The sequence below is a fragment of the Tiliqua scincoides genome, chromosome 1 (genome assembly GCF_035046505.1).
Source record: "Tiliqua scincoides isolate rTilSci1 chromosome 1, rTilSci1.hap2, whole genome shotgun sequence".
NCBI lineage: Eukaryota > Metazoa > Chordata > Lepidosauria > Squamata > Scincidae > Tiliqua > Tiliqua scincoides.
In genome coordinates this window covers 10,994,767-11,009,859 of record NC_089821.1, presented here as the reverse complement: position 1 = coordinate 11,009,859, position 15,093 = coordinate 10,994,767, and the positions used below count along the sequence as shown (strand labels likewise).

The 15,093-nt window shown below is 42.7% G+C and overlaps 1 protein-coding gene across 1 annotated transcript in view; it reads right to left on the bottom strand.

Moving 5' to 3' along the window:
* The window catches only part of SCG5 (secretogranin V), a 35,011-nt gene extending 23,541 nt beyond the window's left edge, over positions 1-11,470 (bottom strand). Inside the window, exon 1 of the mRNA XM_066626719.1 lies at positions 11,242-11,470. Within this exon, the coding sequence (XP_066482816.1) occupies positions 11,242-11,455 (214 nt within the window). The 5' untranslated portion in view covers positions 11,456-11,470. The remainder of the gene's footprint in view (positions 1-11,241) is intronic.
* Between the last annotated feature and the right edge of the window lie 3,623 nt (positions 11,471-15,093).

Below are 15,093 nucleotides of genomic sequence, written 5' to 3'. Positions count from 1 at the left end.
TGAACAGGCAGATGGGGCAAGCTGAGTTCCACTCCCCTATGAAACATCATAAATGTACTCTGGCCATGTTGGACCTAGCTATACTGGCACAACCCAACACACACAAAAATATTTACATAAGAACATAAGAACAGCCCCACTGGATCAGGCCATAGGTCGATCTAGTCCAGCTTCCTGTATCTCACAGGGGCCCACCAAATGCCCCAGGGAGCACACCAGATAACAAGAGACCTCATCCAGGTGCCCTCCCTTGCATCTGACATAGCCCATTTCTAAAATCAGGAGGTTGCGCATACACATCATGGCTTGTACCCCGTAATGGATTTTTCCTCCAGAAACTTGTCCAATCCCCTTTTAAAGGCGTCCAGGCCAGATGCCGTCACCACATCCTGTGGCAAGGAGTTCCACAGACCAACCACACGCTGAGTAAAGAAATATTTTCTCTTGTCTGTTCTAACTCTCCCAGCACTCAATTTTAGTGGATGTCCCCTGGTTCTGGTGTTATGTGAGAGTGTAAAGAGCATCTCCCTACCACTTTGTCCATCCCCTGCATAATTTTGTATGTCTCAATCATGTCCCCCCTCAGGTGTCTCTTTTCTAGGCTGAAGAGGCCCAAACGCCTCTTTGGTGGAATTTGGAAGCCTCTGAATGCTAGAAGAGACTTGTTTTCCCTTGCCCATGGACAAGATACTGCTGTAGAGACATCAGTGCAAATCAAAGTATATTCCATTACAGCTGTATGCAATTATATGTTTCAGGTTGTCAGCGATTTAGCAGGCACATTTGACTGCTTTCTTATTTATTAATCATTTAATCAACAGGACTATAAACATGTATTTATGCCCTCAGATTTAAAGACTGCTTTTCTACATACTTAGGAGATGATTAAGAAAAAATGTCAGAATGATAATTTTGCATTGGAACACGGACAACACACTTGATCATACCATAAATTTTCATCTGAATGACATTATTATTCTTTCCGCAAAACTGTAATTAAGTGTTGTGGGACAACAGCATCATGCAAGAAGACAAAGTTAGACATATCATTTAAAAATACCATTCGATGTGCAGTTTTGCAGAAATCGTATATTTGCTTTAGAAATTACATAAATCCAACCACAGGAAAAAGAGTCCAGATGTTTAGGAGCAAAGCTAATTATACATAAAACATCTTGTTTTGTGTATCTTTTATGCCTTTCACATGCAAACTGAGTTAAGAAAGGGTGGATCGTATTAATATAGGCATATGGCTAAGAGTATAGGTATTAGACTATCTGCCTGTTCTGAATGAGGTTGCCATCCCTCTGTAGGAGCAAGTTCAAAGTTGGGTATCCTGGATTCCTTGCTGCTCTTTGACAACAAGGTGGTGACAGTGGCTAGGGGGGCTTTCACCCATTTTGGATGGTGCACCAACTTTATCCCACCTGTGTCAATCAGAACTAGTAGCCTATGCATAAGTGATATCAAGATTGGATTACTGTAACACAACCTATGTGGGGCTGCCCTCAAGGACTGTCCAGAAACTGCCATTATTGCAGAACACAATGGCTCATGTGGTTGTGGGAACACAACAGTCCAACTCTGTCGAGCCACTGCTCCTATGGTAGCACAGGCTGCCAGTTCACTCCCAGGCGCAATTCACTGAGCTCGTTTTGACATTTAAATCCCAGACCAGTTCCACCTCCTCCAATACGTGATGACCTGTCTCCTGACGTCATCTGGGGTGGCCCCTCTTGCATGCCACTCACCACTGATGAAGGATAGGTTGGCGGCAGTGGTGGGGGCGCCTTCTCCATGGTGGTAAAATAACTTTGGAGCTCCCTCTAGAGTTAAGAACTGGCCCTTCCCTAGTAACCTTTTGAAAGACCTTACTTTTTCCATTAGCTTTCTTTTAATTTTTGCTAATTTTTGCTTTTACACATTTTATTCTAGTTATATTGTGGTTTGTTTTCTTTAATGTGCTCTGCGTATTTTACTGTGCTTTAGTACTTTTAATGAATTTTTATTGTATTTTATTTTATGAGCCCTATATGTAATTTTATTGTATTAAATGAGCCCTCTGTGTTGTGAGAATGGATGATGGCCGAATCCCAAAGGATCTCCTCTATGGAGAACTCGTGCAAGGAAAGCGCCCTACAGGTAGACCACAGCTGCGATACAAGGACATCTGCAAGAGGGATCTGAAGGCCTTAGGAGTGGACCTCAACAGGTGGGAAACCCTGGCCTGAGCGGCCCACTTGGAGGCAGGCTGTGCAGCATGGCCTTTCCCAGTTTGAAGAACAGTCTGAGGCAAAGAGGCAAAGAAGGAAGGCCCACAGCCAGGGAGACAGACCAGGGACAGACTGCACTTGCTCCCAGTGTGGAAGGGATTGTCACTCCCGAATTGGCCTTTTCAGCCACACTAGACGCTGTTCCAGAACCACCATTCAGAGCGCGATACCATAGTCTTTCGAGACTGAAGGTTGCCAACAACAATTGTGTTGCAAGTCACCTTGATCATCTTAGATCTTAATAGGAAAAGGTAGGATATAAAGCTTTTAAATAAATAAAATTCCGTATGAAAAGTAGTATGAAGCAAAGTTGACCTGCTGATCATAGTTCAGATTCCATAAGGAGAATTCTATATTTCACTTCTGCAAACCCATAGGCCTGGCCAAAGGTTCCCCCACTCAAGGACCTGAAACTATGTCACATGTTAGACCAGACCAGGAAGGAATCCAGCTGGAACGAGGAATTATATGAAAGACTAGAACTATTCAATTGTAAAAATCCCTACGGGGGTTTAGAACAGCCTGCCTATGTATTAAATCCCGCCTTGGATTAAAGTCTGAGGAGAAATCTGACGACCAAAGAAAGGCAGTATATAAATACCTGTATAAATAAATAGTTACCACCCCAATCACTGCCATCACTTATCTCAGTTGCTGTCATCTCTCCCATGGTTCCCCCACCAATCCCAATTAACATCACCCCTTTGCGCCTGCCTATAATCCCCAACTATCATAGCTCAGACCCCCATGGCCCCTTTCCTACAGTCCCACTTTCCTCCTTATTGTCATCCTCCTCTTTGTTCTCACTCCCTGCAATTTCAAAGGCAGAAAGGGAGGAAGTGGGGAGAGGAGCTGCTCTGGGCTACCAGTTTTAGCTTTTCTCCCTATGTCTCTCCCAGAGAGACAAGAACAGTGACATTGATGGCAGTGGTAACATCACCCTCATGCAATCACCACTGGGTAATAGGTGCTGGGATGCCCCTTGAACATACCATCAAGAACCCATGGTCTCACTGGGGTCCATAAAAGGGCTGGCTCTGTAAATAATCTACATCTCAGTTGGAGGATCGAATGCACAAACATGAGACATGACAATGATTGGAATTTGCATGGTTAGAGGCCATCCACCTCCAAGTCCCAGATTCTGGGAATGGATAACTTCATGCCATGCTTTTGAGATTTATGAATCACCTGGTCAGGGACAAGGAGCCATTAGATATTTGATTTTCTCTGTAAACCGCTTTGTGAACTTTTTGTTGAAAAGCGGTATATAAATACTGTTGTTGTTGGTCAGCTGCTTTTGAAACAGAATGCTAGATTAGATAGAATTTGATTTGCTCCAGCAAGGAAGTTCTTTGGTTATGCTCACTTATCCCAAACTTCTTCTTATCCTAAGTCACAAGCATGCCCATATACATATTGGATATTGGTAGTACTTTTATGTAAATAGCACTTCCATTTATCTATAAATAGCAGAAGTAGCCAGGATGAAGTAATTCACTTCTTTTTATCTTTGATGGGATAATGAGAAGCAGCCATTAGTGACCTACCAATAGCAGTTTGACAGATCAAAGAGAAACCATTCTTTATTCTGCAATGGACAATCCAGCATTAACTGCCAAAGATCATCAGGGGGCACACAGCAATTCAGAGTAACCCATGCTACACTGTCTCACTATGTTGAGAATACTGAATCTAGAGGAAATAAGCTTTCAAACAAACTTGGAAAAAAGGAGCATTGTAGACAGAGATAAAAATCAGATTCCCAATCTCTGATAAGCCCATATAGTGTAGCTTTCTCCAGTTGCGGTTCTTTTCACTTTGTTCATTGGGGGGGGGGGGGTCGGGGACGGAGGAAATCCTGTAATTTGCATAACTATTTCCTACTGAACAAATTCTGCACCCTACTAAACAAATGTTAACAAACTTATTTCAAAATTCCTAGAATTGCTTTTTCCAATTAAAAAGATAAAACTTCAAACTGTATGCCCATCTTTATAACAGAGACTGATGGCCCAGTAGAAGGCCTTGGGCAGTGGGTCTCGCATGGCAGTGTGACTGTTGCCAGTTGCAGACTTCCCCCTCCCCGCTCCTGGTGCAAAGGTGCGCAAAGCTGCCCCCCCCACCGCCCCCTCCACGCACAAAGCTGGCCCCTACCTCTAGAGTGTGACAGAGCCTCATGCAACTAGGGAAGCCTACTGAGGCTTCCCTATGATGTTAAACTGCAATTTTGGAAAACCAGAAGTGCAGTTTCTGACTGCATCAGAAGCTACAGTGAGGTGCGCAGACCCAGTGCCCAAGGTATCTGCCCCATTTGCCAGGCCCACTGCTGACATGCACACTGCAGCTGCCAGTGGAAATGGCAAGAGATTTCATGTGCCTTCCACATATAAACCAGCCTGCATCAGAGCAGGTAAGGTGCTGACAGGGCAGGCTGTGGGTGGTTTTGGGCAGCAAGAAGCAGAGAGGGCAGGGGGTAGAACTCGGTTCAAGGATGCTATCCCCATTTTTCCAGCCTGATATGCTGTTGCCTCTCCTTGGACTTGAGCCACCTAAATAGCTGGTGTGGGAGGATTCAGAGGCCCATTGGTAACTAAGGCTGCAAATCTATACACACTTTCCTGGAAGTAAGCCTCATTGAACACTATGGGACTTACTTCTGAGTAGACATTAATAGGATTGTGCTGTAAACTCTTTCAGACTCCATCAAATCAACTCTTGTACATTGTACAGACTTCTTTGCACCAGAGCTTTGCCCACTAAGAAAAAAATGCATCTCACAGTCTCCATATATAATCTATAATTTATTGTATGTATATAGTTAAAATTTCAAGAGCCTGCCAAAATTTCCCTGGACTACATACAAAGCAATATTTTATACCAGTGCACATTATTGTTTCCTTCAGTTTAGGATTTTCCCCCACCTGTTACTTCTTTGTTTCCCCCCAAAGGCGGAGTCAATAATCCCCCAATTTTAATGCTTTATTTTTGCATTTTTGAGTGATTTTATAGTGTTCGCAAATCATATTCCTTATAAACCTTCATGAATTGTTTATCTAGTAAAGGACCAGAGTGGAAGAAACAAAGTAGTGACTGGTATATTGCAGACAGCAATTCAAACACACCATTAATTCTGGCATTGTAGTTTCAACATTAGGCTAACTAGACACTGAAGCTCCAGAATCACAATAATGCAGCATAAATCGCAGCACTGACAACCAGGAAAGTTAACAGGAGACTGTCCTCTTGACACCAACAACCACTGCCAGGAAAAAATGCAAATGAAAGAAAAAAATGTCAAGGAAGAAAGGAACAGACTTTGTGCACTTGTGCAGGTAATCATTGTGGTGTCCTCAATACACTTACAAGATCTCCAACCTCACAGAATCTGTGAAGGTTGACAAACAATGTTCAGGAGCTGTTACTGCAGTTCTCCCAGTGTTGCCTGGCAGCCACTGTAGATTGCCAAGATGACATAAATTCCCTCCTCAGAGTCTATGTCGACTTGGACACTGGAGTCATAGTGCCCAACCCTCTCTCCTCCTGGTCCTGGGAAATCTGCTTGGACTCTCCTGGAAAAGAAGCAAGGAGGGCCAAATGGGTGCTACACCTAGCAGATGACTACTCTTTCTTCCTCGTTCTCTTTCAGAGTGGGAGTTACTAGGAAAGTGGTAGCTTCCAGTAGCATAGCTACAGGGTAGTGGCGCAGTAGAGTATTGCAAGTGCCTCCCACTCATCATCAGAGCCATTCTGGGCAGTGACAGCAACAGCGGTGCACTGCATGTTGAGTGGGAGGGGCTAGTTACATGGCACCTGCAATACTTACCATACTGACCACCCTGTAGCTCCGCTACTGCCATCACCCAAGACCAGGGGTCCCCAAACGTTTTGGCCAGAGGGCCGCATCAAATACCCGGCGTGGTGTGGAGGGCCGGAAAAAAATTTAAATATAAAATTTAAATAAATAAATTAGAGATAGATGAGTGAATAAATGAATGAATGGGCTCATTCATTCAACCTCTCTGGCCCTCAGAACACCCTCCATACACAATCAGAGCACAGTTCTGGTCATGTTCAGTTGAGTGGGCCAGAGGTTTTCAGGGGACAAGAGGTTGGCCGTGGGCTGGAAAGAGACTTGCTGTGGGCCACATCTGGCCCCCGGGCCGGGGTTTGGAGACCCCTGCCCAAGACTAATGAAAACACCCAGACAAGAGGTTGCCTTTGGAAAACGTCTTTTCCCCAAGTTAGAAAACAGGGCTGCCTGATATGAAAGGAAATATGAAATATGAAAGGAAAGTTAAAACAATAGCCATGACTGAGCAATCTGGGAAACATGACAACCTGCTCACTCTCCCTAGTAAACTGAGGCCAGACAAGGTAATCAGTAACATAAAAAGGAGTTTGTTAAAAGGCTGGATAAACAAGGCAAAATAAGAAAGGAGAGGGAAGGCAGATGATCAAAAGACATAAGGCACAGACCAAATGGAAAGCAGGGCTGTCCAAAAACAGGATTTGGGAAAGTTGGCACAAAGCTTAAAAGACTAGCAGAAAACAAAATAAAAACCCTGAACACAAGTTGGCATACGTTTTTCTATCCTCAGCTACTCATGCTGCTCAAGAGAAGGGGAAGGGGATCCAGCTGTTGAACTGAGGAATGCTGAACATTCGCCTTTCGCTAATGCACAGACATGGCACATCAATGAAAAAACAGAGCAGCTCTTTGTATGCACTTAAAACACCCCAATTTCTTGATTTCACAGGGGCATGCAAGGAGCATGGTAAAGGTTTTTGGTTTTGTTGTGCAGAAGTGGCGTACCTGAGAAGGCATGAGGTGGTATTTCAGGTTGTACCACCCCTGCTTTCAGAACAGCCTAAGTTCTAGGAATTTGTTCTTTTCAGCAAGGTTTGTAAGCTAGTAAACTCATCTAAGAAGCTTAAGCTCATTTGAAGTTTGGTTGGACAAAACAGCAGGGAAAAAAAACATACAATGAAAAACAAAGCCATACTGGTGGGAGTGAAGAGTAAGGTGTGCTTTTTGATTATCTCTGTGTCTAAGAGTTTGTGAAACACAATGCATCAGATCTGCTTTCTGCTTTTTGGAATTTTCATTCACAGGCTGGGCAACATAGCTTAATGTCAATCTCAAGCAGAAGCCTGGATATCCGAAAATGTAATTTTTATTTCAAATGCTGGATATATGTACTTAGCTGCTGAATTCAGCTCTATATGGTTTCACATTCCTGAGTTGCAAAAAATCAGCCACACCTTTTAAAGTACAGGTAGGGCCTCGGCATCCACAAGGGATCTGTTCTTGGACCCCTCGCTGATGCCGTGTGTCTGCCCACGGCCTCTGCGGGCTGTGAATTGCCCGCAGGTGTGAAAACCTCCTGCGGGCAGGAGGTCTGGTCTAGAGGGTAGAGCCTCCATTTGCCTGAAGATTAACATCCACAAGGTCGCCAGTTCGAGGCCAGCCACCCGTACCGTGCAACCTTGAAGCAGCTGGCAAGCTGCAGCTGAGCTGTTCCATCTGCTTGGAGCGTGGGAGGATGGAGGCCAGAATGTTAAACCAGATCGGAGTGTAACACCTTGAATGTAGTGGTTCTTGAAAGAAAGAACCTTCTTTCAATTTGTAAAAATCCCTGCGTAGATTTAATAAGCCTGCCTATGTAAACCGCCTTGAATAAAGTCTTGAATAAAGACCAAGAAAGGCGGTACATAAATACTGTATATTATTATTATTATTATTATTATTATTATTATTATAATATAAAAAACGCCACTTCCGGTTTCTTGAGAGAAACTGGACATGACTTTTTTTGCCATATAAGGCATTCTGAGGCTTGGGGAAGCCCCTGTAGGCCTTCCCCGGGCCTCAGAATGCCTAATATCACGAAAAAACATTCCCTTCAGAGGGCTGCGCTCTGGTCCCCTTCGGAGGGCTCAAGTTGAGTTGAATCTGGCTCAGTGTGGGTCCAGGAGACCCGTGTTAAGTCAGATTTGTGGATCAAAAATCCACAGATAAAGAGGCTCCACCTGTGTATGCTATAGCCATTTGTCCCAGTGGACCAATTAAAGGCTGAAGTTGTAAAACTAAAATGGCAATAGGTATGTATAGGCTGAAGTCATCAACAGTAGCCCATTTTCTGGGAAGACCCTGCAACTGCTAAGCTGATCACAATCAACAAAGCCTCATTTGAAAGCCCAAGGTGTACTGCTATAAACTTAACATCTTGCTTTCAGTCCTTCGAATAAAATTTTAAAATCTCTCTAAAGCCCCTTCCTTTCTGGTTGGCATCTGCACTATGAGATTAATGGTTGGTTTGTGTGCAATTTAGGAACATGAAATCAGGCTCCTAAAGTGTGCAACCTGTGATGCTTTGGTCTCAAGCTATCAAAAGCAAAGTTGTGCAAGGGAAATGCTTGACGAGGACAGACCCTTGATGGACTACCTTTTGGTTTCCAAATTCCTGTTAAGGATAATCTATTTAAAATAGTCACTCTTTGAATGTTTATACTGTACTTGCTTTCAAGTTTCTTTTTCCTTCATACCACTCTGCTGTAGATGATTAAAATGACACTAAACAAAACTGCACAGTCACATGAATAGAAAAATGCCGGAAGACTGTAAATAATCACGTCCTCAATTGTTTTGTTCTTTTAAGGAGTTATAGCAAATCTTCAAAAGATAGCCTGCCAACAGCAAATAAATTGTTGTTAACACAGAACTCTTGATTTGTATCACTAACAGCTTGGACATTATTCCATTACACTCTTGCAAAATGCTTTTAGCTTCTGCTTAGCCACTAACATACAGTGCACCATCTGCTGATTGAAGAATATAAATACGCTTAAGAGGATTCCTAGAACTTACATCCTGCACTTAACAGCCACCTAATGTCTGAGCAAGGAACAGCAAAGCATTTGTCAAGTTGGTCTATTGAATTATCTTTATAACTAAGTCTGCACTATCAACAATGACTGAGGGTCCAACATCCCAGTGCAGATGCAGCTAACATGGCATGCGGGGGGGGGGGGCAGTCACGGAACACTCCTTGAGGTAAGGGAATGTTTGTTCCCTTACCTTGGGGCTGCATTGGCAATGAAAAATTGGACAGGACTGGGCAGAAATCCTATACACACTTACCTTGGAATAAGCCCCATTGAACACAATGGAACTTACTTCTGAGTAGTAATGCACAGGATTGTACTGTGAATCATACAAACCTAGAGAGAGCTAATATGGTGTAGAGTTTAATGTACAGAAACTTTCTTTTGACCAGAAAGACTGGAGTTCAAATCCCACTCAGCCGTGAAACGCACTGAGTGATACTGGGCCAGACAGTCTACTCTAACTGAAGTTACAGAATAGCCTGAAGTTTTAAGTTCCTTTAAGCCATCCTAAGCTGGGATACAAATGATGTGCACTGTTCGACACCTGTTTACTCAGAAATAAGTTCCACTGTTTTCAGTAAGCATGCACAGAATCACAGCTTTTATGTCTGTAGAATCTGAGGATAAATATGATCATGTCAAACCTCTTCTAGTTTATCTCTATATGTCTACTTATAAATACAAACAAACACTAATATTTTTTTCTATGCTGCTTTTTACCTACAGAAGCACTCCTGTGGGTGAGATAGTCTCTTTGCCTTTTGCGTCAGGTGTCATATAACTCCATGCAAAATCTAAGTCCCGTACAGGTTAAGAATAGGTTAGGTTACAGGTGTCCAAACTCCAGTTCTTGCTGGCCAAAAGTAATCACACCTGTGTAAAAATGCTAATGTAGCCATCCATAACATGGACATCTGTAAAAGGAGCCAGTGGATACAGTAAGAGGATGATTCTTGGGTGTCAAAGCAATTAGAACACAGAAGGATTCCTTTGGTCTTAATTGTTAATGACATTAATTATTTCAAATATAAAATTTAGACTGTAGTATTGTATCTGTGTTTGCTTTTAAAAGAGTGAAGATGGCAGGGCCCACCTCTTCTTCATTACAGTATTTGATGTTACCTGGCACCTTGCAAAATGTCAGCCCTCCCTTGTGACCCATCAGCCTTGGCCATGCTTCCTTTTGTCCTCGCCCTCCTTTCTGTCCCCAGGAATCCCCAGATTTTCAATGTTATCTAGCTGTTGCTTTTCCCCATTGCCATATAGCAAGGGATTACTATTTTCAAAGGCACTGGATTGTCTTCAGGCAAACCCCACTGTTTATTTTGCAAATATCTTCATATCTGCTTCAAAGCCCCGAATTAGCATGTTCAAAGTCAGAGGTTTGTAAATCAAATGTCTATACGTCAAGGACCTTCGGTGCACATTTATCACATTACATGCAACCAGTGGTGTAGCTAGAGCGGGTGCAAAGCACTAAGTTTTGCAGGGAGCCTCACCGCGGTGTGCAAGCAGCCCCTCCCTCTCTCCTTTGGAGCCATTCCAGGTGGTGGGAGCAAAACAGAGACAAATGCCTCCAGGTGGTGCTCCCAACAGCTGGAATGGCTCAGAGGGAGAGTGGCCACTTGTGCACTGTGCCAAGACTCCCTGCGAAACTTAGTGCTTTGCACTCCCTTTAGCTATGCCACTGCATGCAACAGAGTAAGTTTTAACCAAAGTATTATTTTTTAAAATAAACTGACTTTTGTTATTATGTACTAAGTTGGGCTCTGTTCTTTAAGATGTATGAAAAGTGGCTTCAGACCAATTCGAAATATTATAGCTGACACATGGAGGCTGATAGAAAGGTTTCCACATGACAATAGTTCAGTGGGACTGAAAGCATGCTTAGGGCTTTAGTACCAAAGCAGGAACAACTGCATTAAATAAATGTTGCAAAAAATGTCTGGCACCAATTTGCAGAAATTTTTCAGTTTCTCTGGTTGTTTTATCATCTGATTTGAATTCATACCTGAGGAACAGCAAAAGAATTAAATTAATTTATTAAAATCTAACAATGGCAGCAATAAATATTCACCTTCAATGTTCTGTGGTCCTACGAGATTCATCGCTTGGTGTGCTGGATACTCAACTCTGGGTCTGGCAATGCCCAGTTGTTCCATCACTCCATGCAGAAGTCTTTGGATGTCCGCTTCAGAAACTCTGTCTGGGGTCCTGGGATTGTGACTGAAAGCCAAAGCTAGTCTAATGGCCAGAAGTAGTAACACATTGCAAAGCAAGGTTGTGTTCATGGTGCCAACAGTCTATTTTTAACAACCCTGTACAGAGAAATAAATGAATTAAAACTAGAAATCCCACAGACCCTCTTTTTAAAAATTGGAACAGTTCAGCTTCTATAGGAAGTGGTCTCTGACCCTAATAGTAGTAATGGTTATTATCTTGAGGAACGAAATGACTGAATGAATATCTGACATATGAAGCTGATTTAGACAGAGTCAACCTATTAGTCCCCAGGCTCAGTAGTGGCTACATTGATGAAATGGCTCTCCAAGGTATTCGAATGGAGTTCCTCTGAGTCAGTGGTTCTCAAGCTTTAGGAGCCTGCGGACCACTGAGGCAAAAATTGGAATTGTTGTGGACCACATGCAATGCCAGCTGTGGGGGTTCTGTTCTCTAATGCCAGCTGTGGGCAGCCCATGGGGAAGCATCTCCCAAGTGAGCCCTCCCTCACGGACCACCAGAGAGGGAAGAGAATGGACCACCTGCATCCAGCACTTCAGTGCTGGCTGTGGAGAGTTCGTTCTCTGCCCTCTCAGGTGGTCCATGAGGGAGTGCTTGCTCAGCAAGACACTGGAAGTGATCAAAGGTGATTTTATTCCTGAGACCTCACAGACCACTTCTCATGATCTTGCAGACCACCTGTGGTTCACAGGTTGGGAACCAGTGCTCTGGTCTTACCTGGAAATGCCAGGGACAAACCTGGCCTTCTGCATACTGAGCACAGACTACAGCTTGGGGAGCAGAGTTCTCCCAAAACCTGGCCTGGAATTCAACTCCAGACAGGACCAGCCCTATCACGAAGAAGGTGAAGTGTGCTACTTCAGGTGGAAGAAAGTGGTTCGGTTCTCAGGGGCAGCGTGGCAACCCACCCAGCATTCCTCCAATAGGTGGGCGGAAGGTAAAAAGGCACTTCTCTTTCTTTCCTAATAAGGAAGGAAGGAAGGAAGGAAGGAAGGGAAGGACGGCAGGAAGTGAAATTTGAAAGGAATGACAGTACTGGGGGAGTGATTGAACAGAAAAAAAAATTCAAAAGGGAAAAAATAGCAGTGCCATTTAATGCTCTGCTTCAGGAATCAAAATGTCATGGGCAACACTGGGCCCAGAACCTTTATTCTGCATTGTATTCCATTAAACTGCACAGGTTTCCTCTACCATGATTTCAAATTTTGACATCCACGAGCTTTCAATTGCGTCAGAATGAAATTGTATAATGATGTTCTGCACTCTGTAGTCATGGAATCGATTTGGAAAGGGCAAAGTGGTCACGACTGAGAGTCAGCCTTGCCTGGAGAACAAAACAATTGCATTTTTAAGATACGCAGTGTATTTCATTCAGAAACCACTGACGTCTCACACTCTGAGCATAAGACAAGTGTGCACATTTTTCTCTCTCTCCGTTTATCCCAAATGAATCAGGTTCTAGTTATTCCCAGTCAGGAGCCTCCAAAATTTCAGCTTCCAAAACCCAACAGCCACCCACTGCCATTCCTCCAAAAACAACATTCATATTTCCACATTCTTTTGAACAATTCTTCCAGCCCAATGCGACACATTTTTCACTCTGAGTCAACTCAGTGCAAGTCGATGGAATGTGGTCCAAAACAGTGGTGGACCCAAACATCATTATACATTATACTAAGGTTTGTGTTACCCAATATGGGAGGCCAGTGCATCACACCCCCCCCCCATCATGGACCTCCTTCCATGCAGTGGCAGAGCAATGCCCCGGGCAGTGGGTGAGATTATGCCCCATCACCTGTCCCTGCTGGTTTTTTGGATATAACTTTTGATAGAATAAAGATATTTCAATGCAATTTGTTTCACTGTCTGTGACCGGCATGAAATCACATATCAAATGACATATAACGTAATGGTATTATTTGAAAATACAAAGATTTTAAAAATTTTGGCCAGCAGTAGTGTCACCCACATCCCATGCATATCACCCAGTGCAGTCCATACACCCCTAGCAACGCAACTGGTATCAAACCAGCAGGCACCAAATTCTAGCCCAGATGTCCATTTTCTTACAGCTGCAAGCCGAGAAGACTGGGCTTAGTATACACCTGGCGTCTGCAGAATTAAAAGGTTGGTGATGTCCCTGGATGATAAGGACATAAGAAAAGCCCAGCTGGAGCAGGCAAAAAGCCCACCTAGTCCAGCTTCCTGCATCTCACAGTGGCCCATCAGATGCCTCAGGGAGAACACAAGGCAAAAGGAGACCTGCGTCCCGGTGCCCTCCCTCACATCTGGCCTTCTGAGCTAGCCTACCTCTAAAATCAGGAGTTTTCACATACCCACCATGGCTTGTAACCTGTGTAGAGATATAAAGGCCTGGAAAAAAACGGAAAAATTTTCCCCGAAAAATTGGAAAAATTGAAAAAAAGAAAAAATTGATGATGGAATGTTTTATTTTAACATGATGAATAAAATATTTTAAGACAAGCTGTTCAAATATTTTCCAAATCATTTCTAAAAAAATATGTATGGTATCAGATTATTCTAATTTCTGTGCACTGAGGACAAGCAAGTCCTAGGTCACAGACTGAACTCTCCAATGCAAGAACAAGATGCGTTTCTTTCTTTTGGAGGTGCTGCTATCTTCACAAGAAAAGAAAAAGGTTTCAGTTCTGTTTTTGCATGTGGGTGGGTATGTTTGGTTCTGTTCTGTCCTCTTCATTAGGCCTCAAAGCATTGGAAGAAAATACAGAGCAATAAAAAGGACCTGAAAGTATATACTTAATTTAAAAAGGTAAGAGTTTACGTTTAGCTGATTCCAGAAAACTGAATCATTTAGCTACATTAGTTTATCTTTATAACCTTTGTGTAACTAATGGTTTAATTACTACTAATCTAGTTCTTTACTTCCCCTACCCACAACCATAGATTAGTGTTTTCTTGCAAACTAGCCATTAAATTGTTTTTATTTCCTACTCCCCTCAGGAAATTGGTGAGACCAACATCTAACATATGGAGGCATTTTCACATTACAAGTTCTTCTGAGAAGAAAAATGTGATTTGCAAATATTGTCAGATGAAATATGCATTTCCAAATGCTACCAGGATGACAAAACACATTATTGTATGTAACAAGTGTCCTGTAGATATTAAAAAATCCTTCATGGATCTAAGCGAAGAGAACCAGAATGATGAAAATGCACATAGATTTTCCTCAGCGTTTTCGTTCTAGAAGTCCTCTTTCTACTCCATCTGTAACATCAGCAGCAACACAAAGTGTTGTCCCATCAGTAGCATCTTCAATTAAACAGATACTGAAGACAGCTGCATCCAAAAATTATTCAATAACTTCATTTGTAGACAAGATGATACCTGAAGTTCAGGAAAAAATTGATGAAGCTCTTGCAAGAGCAATAAATTCTTCTGGAACACCATTTTCAACAACTGAAAATACATACTGGCAGGAAGCTTTGAAATTACTAAGATCATCATGCCATTTGCCCAGCAGACATTATTTGAGCAAGCCTCTTTTGGAGTCGGCATAGGAATGTGTAATGGAATCTATGCAAGGAAAAATTAATGAAGTACTGTGTCTTGCACTACTTACAGACGGATAAATATGAGAGAAGGAATTATAAATTTTGTTATAACACCTCAACCAGTTTTTTACAAAAGCATTGAAATAGGAGAG